Below are 12,740 nucleotides of genomic sequence, written 5' to 3'. Positions count from 1 at the left end.
TTTGTTAGTGCAGATCCTTCTTTATTTGTAGTGCAGATCTTTCTTTATTTGTTAGTGCAGATCTTTCTTTATTTGTTAGTGCAGATCTTTCTTTATTTGTTAGTGCAGATCTTTCTTTATTTGTTAGTGCAGATGTGCATTGGACACGTCCATTCTCAGCATGTTTCAATCTCCACTGAAGAACCTTCCTGTGTTCACCCTGCCTTGGCTCTTTAGCTGATGGATACGATTTGACGAGGCCACCAGAAAAGGCTTGAGATGTTTCCCACAATGATGACGAGTCACTAGTGGAATTTGAATTAGTAGTTAAAAACTGAAATTTGTCTTTAAAATGGGAAAGAACCTTGTGTTAATATAATGGGTCTAAAGCGATTAGCTGGGTTGTGAATGTGAAGAAAGTCAAAAACAGAAGAAGCTTGTGCAGCACCTTAATCCTTTATTGTCTGGTGGAATGCTACCTCAGCATTTTAGGGTTTTCACCATGAAGACAGAGATGCTGAGTCTGCATTTTCAAATTCATCCAATCTGCATTTCAAAAGTTCATTTCCAAATGTGCCGGCCAGACGTAAACCCTTCCCCATGTGGGCGGAGCTTCAGTTCTGTTGATAGATCTAGTTTTTCCTCGATGGAGTTTGATTGAAGCTGAAGTGAGCTGACACTTCCTGATACTTGGTGGAGCGTGATTGGCTTCGTCTTCATAAGGGTTTGATTGCTTAGTGTAGAGAAAAGTCTGGTTCTGTCCTGGTCCTGGTTCTGCCCAGGTCCTGGTTCTGCCCTGGTCCTGTCTTGGTCCTCTTTCTGTCCTGGTCCTGCTTCTGTCCTGGTCCTGGTTCCTTCTTGATCCTGTCCTAGTCCTTGTTCTGTCCTGGTCCTGTTTCTGTCCTGGCCCTTGTTCTGTCCTGGCCCTTGTTCTGTCCTGGCCCTTGTTCTGTCCTGGTCCTGTTTCTGTCCTGGTCCTGCCTCTGTCTTGATCCTGTCCTGGCCCTTGTTCTGTCCTGGTCCTGGTTCTGTCCTGGTCTGGAGACACCAACCCAGCTGGTTCTGAGTGGGTGGGTGAGCTCGGCGATGTCCGAGTCGAAGCTGCTACTCTAACAACTGGTGAGTTTAAGATGTCCCTGATAGCGGCTCGGCCACCATGAGACATCTGAGAGTTCATGGTATCAAGTCCAGCCGGGGGACAAACGGTCTGTCCCCGGGCGGCTGGGTGGGGGGGCTCGGTGGCAGGCTGGGCAGGGGGCGCTGTTCGCAGCTGGCCTGAGGCCGGGTGTGCCAGGTCCCGTCTCGGTAGCTGCAGTAACAGACGGTGCGCTCGTCAATGTTCACGCGTTCTCCAGCCGGGATCAGCCGGTTCCCTGCAAAGCAGTTTGGACCTGCAGGGAAATGAAAAGGACTTCCTGGTGAATTCAGTTCAAAATGCTTCATAACCTCTCCTCTGTAACCTCTCCTCTGTAACCTCTCCTCCATAACCTCTCCTCTGTAACCTCTCCTCCATAACCTCTCCTCCGTAACCTCTCCTCTGTAACCTCTCCTCTGTAACCTCTCCTCCATAACCTCTCCTCTGTAACCTCTCCTCCATAACCTCTCCTCCGTAACCTCTCCTCTGTAACCTCTCCTCTGTAACCTCTCCTTCATAACCTCTCCTCTGTAACCTCTCCTCTGTAACCTCTCCTCCATAACCTCTCCTCCGTAACCTCTCCTCTGTAACCTCTCCTCCATAACGTCTCCTCCGTAACCTCTCCTCTATAACCTCTCCTCCAATAACCTCTCCTCCGTAACTTCTCCTCTGTCACCTCTCCTCCATAACCTCTCCTCTGTAATCTCTCCTCTGTAACCTCTCCTCCGTAACCTCTCCTCCATAACCTCTCCTCCGTAACCTCTCCTCTATAACCTCTCCTCCATAACCTCTCCTCTGTAACCTCTCCTCCATAACATCTTTCTCTATAACCTCTCTCCTCTATAACCTCTCTTCCATAACCTCTCTCCTCCATAACCTCTCTTCTGTAACCTCTCCTTCATAACCTCTCCTCTGTAACCTCTCCTCCATAACCTCTCCTCTGTAACCTCTCCTCTGTAACCTCTCCTCCATAACCTCTCCTCTGTAACCTCTCCTCCATAACCTCTCCTCTGTAACCTCTCCTCCATAACCTCTCCTCTGTAACCTCTCCTCCATAACCTCTCCTCTGTAACCTCTCCTCTGTAATCTCTCCTCTGTAACCTCTCCTCCATAACCTCTCCTCTGTAACCTCTCCTCTGTAACCTCTCCTCTGTAATCTCTCCTCTGTAACCTCTCCTCCGTAACCTCTCCTCCGTAACCTCTCCTCTGTAACCTCTCCTCCATAACCTCTCCTCCATAACCTCTCCTCTGTAACCTCTCCTCCATAACCTCTCCTCTGTAACCTCTCCTCTGTAATCTCTCCTCTGTAACCTCTCCTCCATAACCTCTCCTCTGTAACCTCTCCTTTATAACCTCTCTTCTATAACCTCTCTCCTCTATAACTTCTCCTCCATAACCTCCCTCCTCTATAACCTCTCTCCTCTGTAACCTCTCCTCCATAACCTCTCTCCTCTATAACCTCTCCTCTATAACCTCTCATCTTTAACCTCTCTCCTCTATAACCTCTCCTCCATAACCTCTCTCCTCTATAACCTCTCATCTTTAACCTCTCTCCTCTATAACCTCTCCTCCATAACATCTTTCTCTATAACCTCTCTCCTCTATAACCTCTCCTCTGTAACCTCTCCTCCATAACCTCTCCTCCATAACCTCTCCTCTGTAAACTCTCCTCCATAACCTCTCCTCTGTAACCTCTCCTCTGTAACCTCTCCTCCATAACCTCTCCTCTGTAACCTCTCCTCTGTAATCTCTCTTCTGTAATCTCTCCTCCATAACCTCTCCTCCATAACCTCTCCTCTGTAACCTCTCCTCTGTAACCTCTCCTCCATAACCTCTCCTCCATAACCTCTCCTCTGTAACCTCTCCTCCATAACCTCTCCTCCATAACCTCTCCTCTGTAACCTCTCCTCCATAACATCTTTCTCTATAACCTCTCTCCTCTATAACCTCTCATCTTTAACCTCTCCTCTGTAACCTCTCCTCCATAACATCTTTCTCTATAACCTCTCTCCTCTATAACCTCTCCTCCATAACCTCTCCTCTGTAACCTCTCCTCCATAACATCTTTCTCTATAACCTCTCCTCCATAACCTCTCTCCTCTATAACCCCTCCTCCATAACCTCTCTCCTCTATAACCTCTCATCTTTAACCTCTCTCCTCTATAACCTCTCATCTTTAACCTCTCTCCTCCATAACCTCTCTCCTCTATAACCTCTCATCTTTAACCTCTCTCCTCTATAACCTCTCCTCCATAACCTCTCTCCTCTATAACCTCTCATCTTTAACCTCTCTCCTCTATAACCTCTCCTCCATAACATCTTTCTCTATAACCTCTCATCGTTAACCTCTCTCCTCCATAACCTCTCTCCTCTATAACCTCTCCTCTATAACCTCTCTCCTCTATAACCTCACCTCTATAACCTATCTTCTATAACCTCTCTCCTCTATAACCTCTCTCCTCTATAACCTCTCCTCTATAACCTCTCTCCTCTATAACCTCTCTCCTCTATAACCTCTCCTCTATAACCTCTCTCCTCTATAACCTCTCTCCTCTATAACCTCTCTCCTCTATAACCTCTCTCCTCTATAACCTCTCTCCTCTATAACCTCTCCTCTATAACCTCTCTCCTCTATAACCTCTCTCCTCTATAACCTCTCCTCTATAACCTCTCTCCTCTATAACCTCTCTCCTCTATAACCTCTCCTCTATAACCTCTCCTCTATAGCGTCTCTCCTCCAGAACACATGATGGATGGATTGATGGATTCAGTCTTTGTTAATCAAGCTAGATCCACTGAATAGACCAAAGTGTTCCACAGCTCAGACGGAGGACTGCAGGCTGTGGAAGCGACTAATGTGAGTTCATTTGTTTGTCTTTTGTTTGGAGGTGCTGAGACCAACGTCTGCAAGCTTCATATATCAGAAAGGGGCAGTTTGTTGTGTTTCGGTGCCACCATGCTGTATTACTGCAGTACGTTGAATTAAATCAGCAGTGAGCACAGATCTCACATTTAGAGATCTGCAGAAGAACCTGGACATCTCCCACCTGAGGTTGGACTCAGTCTTTCAAAGCAAAGTCTCTTTACCCCACTCTTTATTATAGGTTTTGCCATTTCTGTCCCACTTTTTCCTCACACATCGTCACATTCCTCACACTCTCTCGCTCTGACAGAGTCTCTTGTGTTTTTGTGCTTGAGTGTGAGCGCAGGTGGTGTGTGTGTGTGTGTGTGTGTGTGTGTGTGTGTGTGTGTGTGTGTGTGTGTGTGTGTGTGTGTGTGTGTGTGTGTGTGTGTGTGTGTGTGTGTGTGGGGGGGGGGGGGGTTAACCAGGAAATGGGCGAGCGGACCTGGAAAAGGACAACCCAACGTGTTTTGCTTTATTGCGGGGAACTGGGCAAAAGATCTGAAACACAAGCCCAAAGTCGCTTATAATAAGCAGACTTGGCAACTGGAACCACCTCAAGTATACTGGAGACGGAGTGGACTGTGCTTCATTTATCCATCCATCCATCCTCCATCCTGCTTATCCTGTTCAGGGTTTTGTGGGCGAGAACAGGATTCACCTGGACAGGTGAGGGCAGGATTCACCTGGACAGGTGAGGGCAGGATTCACCTGGACAGGTGAGGGCAGGATTCACCTGGACAGGTGAGGGCAGGATTCACCTGGACAGGTGAGGGCAGGATTCACCTGGACAGGCCGCCAGTCTCTCACAGGGCAAACACATGTAGACAGACACCTTCATTTTTAATTAAAGCACATTGTTAATGAAATAATGAAATACAGGCCAAGCCTGCTTCTGGTCATTGACTGCATTGTAGTTCTGACTCTTAACACTAGGTGGAGCTTCTCAACAGAACAGAGCTAATCCAGAAATATGCTGCTGCCTGCTGACAGCAGAACCAAACAAAAGCAGGAAAGTCCATAGAGAGTATTTAAGTCATTGACTTCTCTTGTAGCTGGTCTTACTTCTCTGGATGATACACGTTTGGATAAACCTGATGTCAGTAATCCCAAAGTAACTACTTACTCATCAAAACAACATCAAAGATTTCAGACTGTAAATGCTGCTGGTCTCAGTGTTGGTGTGTATTCACAGAAGCCTTGAGCATTAATTCCTCAAACGCTCGCTGAACTGCTTCCTGTCATTGTCATCAGCTGAAACATCCACATTGTAGAGCAGATGTGACGCCAGCTGAAGTCAAGCTGGATTAACCAGATTAACTCTGCATCACTCGTCCACACAGTCATGCCCGAGGGGGAAAGTAACTATCACAGTAACTCCACTACTTTTCAATGAAATAGCAAATGCAATCACTCTTTCTGCAACCTATTCACACCTTGTATCTTATGAAGGACCTGCACAATATTTTCAGTCCAAATGATATATTTCTGGGCCGTGGCTGTCTGGAAAACAGTCTCCAGAGGAGCCTGCAGGACAACATGTAAATCGTGTGTGCTCTATATGGTCCCGTCCCTCTGTCAGGGACGGAGGTTCATCCCGTTGGCTGCCACCTGTCAACCATTTACCAAGAGCAGTCAGCGGGAGCGCAGGAAGTACAGTTCATCTCAAGCCAGATCCCGCCGCTTCCCATAATGCACAGCTGACGTGAGCGAAAACAGAAGGTGACGCAACCAACAGAGCCATCTGGCCCACTGAGGGTCCAGCAGAACCAATCTGCCACCAAACAGCGAGCGCCAGCCGAGTGGGAGGCGGAGAGCGTTTCAATTAAAGTCTGTACTGTGGCGGCTCTCACTTTATTCTTCAACACATAACACAGAGGTCATCACACACACACACACACACACACACACACACACACACACACACACACACACACACACACACACACACACACACACACACACACACACACACACACACACACACACACACACACACACACACACACACACTTGAGCTTAGAGGGATATTCTTATGTCATGCATCATTCAGCATGCTTCATGCTTTCACGCTCACTGTCATTAGAGTGTGTGTGTGTGTGTGTGTGTGTGTGTGTGTGTGTGTGTGTGTGTGTGTGTGTGTGTGTGTGTGTGTGTGTGTGTGTGTGTGTGTGTGTGTGTGTGTGTGTGTGTGTGTGTGTGTGTGTGTGTGTGTGATGGCGCCTGTAGCGATGGTGAGGTCAGGAGGTGACGCTGTGTGTTCAGCAGAGGAGGAGGTGGTTGTTTATTCCTACAGTAACTCAGAGGAGCTCTGATTGACTTGTTTAGGTTAAAACGTGTTTTTTTCTTCTATTGTAAATTCTACTAATGAATGTGGTTCCTGGTTTCCTTCAGTTCTCCAAACCAACAGGAACCACATTCTACTAATGAATGTGGTTCCTGGTTTCCTTCAGTTCTCCAAACCAACAGGAACCTTTCTTCCAATCTGAGCTAAGACACCCAGACTCTCCACCACTGCAACCTCCATTATACAGTTGGATAAAAACATTGTTTATATGTATACAACATGAGAACTACATGCTCCTTTCAGTGTGTTGCTCAGAAAGATTGAACCTGCAACCTTCTGATTGGGAGAAAAGACGTTCACCACCTGAAATGTGTCTGATCCCGTCAGAACGCAGGGAGTTAAGCTCCTGTCCAGCAGTGGACCATAAACACTGTCCATGTTCACCATTGGAGATCAGCTCAGTACATCTCTGATCCTCATCTGGCTGCCTGTCTTAAGGTGGAGGCCTCAGACTTAGGCTCAGACTGAGGCTCAGGCTCAGGCTCAGGCTCAGGCTCAGGCTCAGGCTCAGGCTCAGGCTCAGGCTCAGACTCAGGCTCAGACTCAGGCTCAGACTTAGGCTCAGGCTCAGGCTCAGGCTCAGGCTCAGGCTCAGGCTCAGACTCAGACTTAGGCTCAGACTTAGGCTCAGACCTAGGCTCAGGCTCAGGCTCAGGCTCAGGCTCAGGCTCAGGCTCAGACTCAGACTTAGGCTCAGACTTAGGCTCAGACCTAGGCTCAGGCTCAGGTTTAGGCTCAGGTTTAGGCTCAGGCTCAGACTTAGGCTCAGACTTAGGCTCAGGCTCAGGCTCAGACTTAGGCTTAGGCTCAGGCTGAGGCTTAGGCTCAGGCTCAGACTTAAGCTGAGACTTAGGCTCAGACTCAGGCTCAGACCTAGGCTCAGGCTTAGACTTAGGCTCAGGCTCAGGCTCAGACTCAGGCTCAGACTCAGACTTAGGCTCAGACTTAGGCTCAGACTTAGGCTCAGGCTCAGGTTTAGGCTCAGGTTTAGGCTCAGGCTCAGACTTAGGCTCAGACTTAGGCTCAGGCTGAGGCTCAGGCTCAGACTTAGGCTCAGGTTCAGGCTCAGGCTGAGGCTCAGGCTCAGGCTCAGACTTAGGCTCAGGCTCAGGCTCAGGCTCAGGCTCAGGCTCAGGCTCAGGTTTAGGCTCAGGCTGAGGCTGAGGCTCAGGCTCAGGCTCAGGCTCAGGTTTAGGCTCAGGCTGAGGCTGAGGCTCAGGCTCAGGCTCAGGCTCAGGTTTAGGCTCAGGCTGAGGCTCAGGCTCAGGCTCAGACCTAGGCTCAGGTTCAGGCTCAGGCTGAGGCTCAGGCTCAGGCTCAGGTTTAGGCTGAGGCTCAGGCTCAGGCTCAGGCTCAGGCTCAGGTTTAGGCTGAGGCTGAGGCTCAGGCTCAGGTTTAGGCTCAGGCTGAGGCTCAGGCTCAGGCTCAGACCTAGGCTCAGGTTCAGGCTCAGGCTGAGGCTCAGGCTCAGGCTCAGGTTTAGGCTGAGGCTGAGGCTGAGGCTCAGGCTCAGGCTCAGGCTGAGGCTCAGGCTCAGGTTTAGGCTGAGGCTGAGGCTCAGGCTCAGGTTTAGGCTCAGGCTGAGGCTGACCCTCACACAGTAAAAGCTTGACCTCTTCCTGTATAAATAAGAGCCATTAATAATCAAGCCTTGCCCTTGAGGAATGTTTCTCTAGTCTTTCACTTGTTCCAAGTGTTTCGCTCCACTTTGGTTGCATGTGAAATAATAAGGTTCCTAATAATGGTCCCTCATGGCCGAACTGCAGAAACATGGATTTATGGAACACACAACTAGTCGTGTTATCACAGTGAGGATTTAATATTCCAACACAAAATGTTCCATCGGGGCCTCAAAAGAATTCAATAGAAAATATAAATGAAAGGAACGACGTCCTGTTATATAGTCCCCCTGTGTTCTGCAATAGTGAAGCTTTCAATAGACGAACTGACGGAGCGCTTCAGCTGACAACAGCCCCGGAGGGCTTTACATAGCTCATCACATTCACACACCATTGGAAGCTGCAGCTGTGCAAGGCACTTTCACTCCGCCACTTCAGTGTCTTGCCCAAGGACACTTCGGCATGTAGAGATGGGAATTGAACCTGCAATCTTCCGATTGGGCGACAACCACTGTACCAACCGAACTATGCTGCCCAATTCTGTATGTTGTGTGTTTGCTGTGTTTCCAGAAGGTCCTCCAAGGATTGAAAAAGTATTTGTGATTGTGACTGATGACCAATCTGCTCCCAGTTCAGAAGAAAGAACAGCCACCCTTCTTTATAAAGAACTTATCTGGCGGTTCTGTGTGGACAAGAACGTCCATCCATCCATTTTCTCCTGCTTATCCATTTCTGGATCACATTGACTGATTAAGAACCTTCCTGCAGGTGGAGAGCCCACGGGAAGGTGGAGAGCCCACAGGAAGGTGGAGAGCCCACAGGAAGGTGGAGAGCCCACAGGAAGGTGGAGAGCCCACAGGAAGGTGGAGAGCCCACAGGAAGGTGGAGAGCCCACAGGAAGGTGGAGAGCCCACAGGAAGGTGGCGCCCGGCCATGAACCCTCTACTGGTTGAGAGTCTCATGCTCTACTTACTGAGCTGGCTAGGGGACATGAACCCTCTACCTTGAGGTTGAGATTCTCATGCTCTATCTACTGAGCTCGCCGGGGGACATGACCCCTCTACCTTGAGGTTGAGAGTCTCATGCTCTACCTACTGAGCTGGCCGGGGGACATGACCCCTCTACCTTGAGGTTGAGAGTCTCAAGCTCTACCTACTGAGCTCGCCGGGGGGACATGACCCCTCTACCTTGAGGTTGAGAGTCTCAAGCTCTACCTACTGAGCTCGCCGGGGGGACATGACCCCTCTACCTTGAGGTTGAGAGTCTCATGCTCTACCTACTGAGCTGGCCGGGGGACATGAACCCTCTACCTTGAGGTTGAGAGTCTCAAGCTCTACCTACTGAGCTCGCCGGGGGGACATGACCCCTCTACCTTGAGGTTGAGAGTCTCATGCTCTACCTACTGAGCTGGACGGGGGACATGAACCCTCTACCTTGAGGTTGAGACTGCTCTACCTACTGAGCTCGCCGGGGGACATGAACCCTCTACCTTGAGGTTGAGACTGCTCTACCTACTGAGCTGGACGGGGGACATGAACCCTCTACCTTGAGGTAGGAGGACGAGAATGTTTCAACTGAAAATGCTTGTTGTGTTTTTCTGCATTTTTTAATGACAATGACACTTTGGAGGTTCTCTGCTCTCCACCTCCATGTAAACAAGGTAAACACAGCTTTTCTGAAACGATGAGGAACAATCAGCAGTGTGAGAACAGAGAAATGTCCATGGTCGTTCATACAGTCAGACAGGAACTGTGAGAGGCGGAGTTTAAAATGATCGGTGGACTCTGCTGCCACATTTAAATCTGAACCGGAGGAACAAGCTTCTAGAGCTCCGGTGGTGAGCATAAGGACCATGGAGCCGGGGCAGGATGGACGTGTCCTTGAGGACCGAGAGGTCTGGACCAGGTCTTACCGGTCTTGCAGATGGGGCAGCAGTAGCTGGGTTCGTAGGAGGGGTTGACACAGTGGGGGGCCGGACAGTCGGAGATACTGCAGTACACTTCTCTGTTGGCCTGGCAGCGACAGCGCTCACACCTGGACAGCTGGAACACAAACCACCGCAGCCTGAGTCCTCCAGGACTGGACTTGGACCAGGACTGGACCAGGACCGGACCAGGACTCTGGACAAGGACTCTGGACCAGGACTGGACCAAGATCGGACCAGTACTCTGGACCAGGACTCTAGATCAGGACTGGACCAGGACCGGACCAGGACTCTGGACCCGGACTGTGGACCAGGACGGACCAGGATTCAACCGGGACTCTGGACCAGGACTCTGGACCAGGACCAGGACCGGGCCAGGACTCTGGGTTCCTTCTGGAGCCGTCAGTCACCAACTCTTCTCCTCCCTGCTCTTCTCATGTTGTGGTTTTAGATCAAATACTGAAGGCGACTCTGAGAGACCGCGCTGCAGACTAACTCATGAAGACCAAGTCATGAAGACTAACTCATGAAGACCGACTGATGAAGACTAACTCATGAAGACTAACATATGAAAACTAACTCACGAAGACTAACTCATGAAGACTAACACATAAAAACTAACTCATGAAAACCGACTGATGAAGACTAACTCATGAAGACTAACTCACGAAGACTAACACATGAAAACTAACTCATGAAGACTAACTCATGAAGACAAACCCACGAAGGCTAACTCATGAAAACCAACTCATGAAGATTAACTCATGAAGACTAACACATGAAGGCTAACTCATGAAAACCAACTTATGAAGACTAACTCATGATGACTAACTCAAAAAGACTAACTCATGAAGACTAAATCATGAAGACTAACCCATGAAGACTAACTCATAAATACTAACTCATGAAGACTAACTCAGGAGGACAAACTCATGAAGACTAACACACGAAGACTAACTCATGAAGACTAACTCATGAAGACCAACACATGAAGACTAACTCATGAAGACTAACACATGAAGACTAACTCATAAATACTAACTCATGAAGACTAACTCAGGAGGACAAACTCATGAAGACTAACACATGAAGACTAACTCATGAAGACTAACTCATGAAGACCAACCCATGAAGACTAACTCATGAAGACTAACTCATGAGGACAAACTCATAAAGACTAACACATGAAGACTAACTCATGAAGACTAACTCATAAATACTAACTCATGAAGACTAACTCATGAAGACTAACTCATGAGGACTAACTCATGAGGACAAACTCATGAAGACTAACACATGAAGACTAACACATGAAGACTAAAACATGAAGACTAACTCATGAAGACTAACTCATGAGGACAAACTCATGAAGACTAAAACATGAAGACTAACTCATGCTGAAAACTTGTTTTTAAAAAAAATACTTATTGATCAATGAAGATTTTTCTTGTATTGAAGGGTTTTTGAAAGTACAGGAGTAACTCTCCAATACTGCTATTTAAGACTAATATTTAAATATTGCTGCCAGTCTTTTCTTATTCCATATTCAAAGTTCTTTTCTATGTATTCTGTGTAGAGCGATCCTTAAAGGAATTTGTCTCTGAGATAAATAAAGTATTTCTATTCTATTCTATCCTATTCTATTCTATCCTATTCTATTCTATTCTATCCTATTCTATTCTATCCTATTCTATTCTATTCTATGCTATGCTATTCTATTCTATTCTATTCTATTCTATTCTATTCTATTCTATTCTATTCTATCCTATTCTATTATATCCTATTCTATTCTATTCTATCCTATCCTATTCTATTCTATTCTATTCTATTCTATTCTATTCTATCCTATCCTATTCTATCCTATTCTATTCTATCCTATCCTATCCTATCCTATTCTATTCTATTCTATCCTATTCTATCCTATCCTATCCTATTCTATCCTATTCTATTCTATTCTATTCTATTCTATTCTATTCTATCCAGGACCTGTGGATCTTCTCACCCTGAACTCCTCCAGCAGCCGGTACGTTTTGCCTCCGTAGACACACACCCTGGCCATCGCCTCGCACACCGGACAGCACGCCCTGTACCTGATGCGCGTGCACCGGGGGTGGATGCGCGGACACTTGGGTCGGACGCACACCGGACCGTCCGCGGTGCACGTGCACGGACACGCCGAGGGGCTCGGGTAGTAAAGCTCTCCGATCCCGTACACGAAGCCGTGGTCGTCGATGCACCACTTCCCCCGGTAGTCTCCGAAGTCGTAGTCCGGGTCGGTTTTGGAGGAGTACTCAGCGGCCACCGGGACCGGCACCGGGACCCGGTCCGCATCGAGGAGCGGTAGCAGCATCAGTAGGGAGAGCGCGCGGGGCAGCATGTTGGAGCCGGTGGAAGAGAGCTGGATGTGACGCTTCTCCTCCACCGCCACCTCCACTAGGTGTGTGTGTGTGTGTGTGTGTGTGTGTGTGTGTGTGTGTGTGTGTGTGTGTGTGTGTGTGTGTGTGTGTGTGTGTGTGTGTGTGTGTGTGTGTGCTCAAACTATATCACTTCTTTCAGGGGAGCTGGGGGGGGGGGGGGGGGTAAGTAGTTTATGTTTCACTTCAGGAGTTCTGAGCCTCTGGATCTTTATTTGCTTTTAAATTGTGTTCCGACGAGCAGACGGAGGATCTCCTCACACCAGAACCCCGCAGCTCTGGAGACGGAGCAGTCGGGGTGCACTGGTCGCACCATCACATAATTTGTCAGAGTGATGGACCTCAGAGGTACGGAGCGGTGGAGGGTAGAGGGTCTTCGCGATTGACCTCAGAGGGTTGGAGCGGTGGACCTCAGAGGGT

General features: G+C 48.4%; 1 protein-coding gene across 1 annotated transcript; it reads right to left on the bottom strand.

Moving 5' to 3' along the window:
- Window positions 1-418: 418 nt before the first annotated feature.
- Window positions 419-12,343, bottom strand: LOC308125005 (von Willebrand factor C domain-containing protein 2-like). The gene is made up of 3 exons (XM_080488447.1): window positions 11,909-12,343; window positions 9,895-10,024; window positions 419-1,370 (listed from the first exon to the last, which is right to left on the bottom strand). Exons 1-3 carry the CDS (start codon window positions 12,281-12,283, stop codon window positions 1,153-1,155), a joined length of 723 nt encoding a protein of 240 aa, XP_080344573.1. The 5' UTR covers window positions 12,284-12,343; the 3' UTR covers window positions 419-1,152.
- Window positions 12,344-12,740: the final 397 nt, after the last annotated feature.

Source organism: Lipophrys pholis, assembly GCF_963383615.2.
Source record: "Lipophrys pholis genome assembly, chromosome: 19".
Taxonomy (NCBI): domain Eukaryota; kingdom Metazoa; phylum Chordata; class Actinopteri; order Blenniiformes; family Blenniidae; genus Lipophrys; species Lipophrys pholis.
This window is presented reverse-complemented; position numbering and strand designations above follow the sequence as displayed.

Bases quoted from the DNA above. Each gene is read 5' to 3' on its own strand.
- LOC308125005 (XM_080488447.1), bottom strand. From the start codon at position 12,283: ATGCTGCCCCGCGCGCTCTCCCTACTGATGCTGCTACCGCTCCTCGAT. The intron at 10,025-11,908 runs GTGAGAAGATCC...TTTGTGTTCCAG, and splicing joins GGCTGCTGGAGGAGTTCAGG to CTGTCCAGGTGTGAGCGCTG. The intron at 1,371-9,894 runs GTAAGACCTGGT...ATTTCCCTGCAG, and splicing joins CTGCCCCATCTGCAAGACCG to GTCCAAACTGCTTTGCAGGG.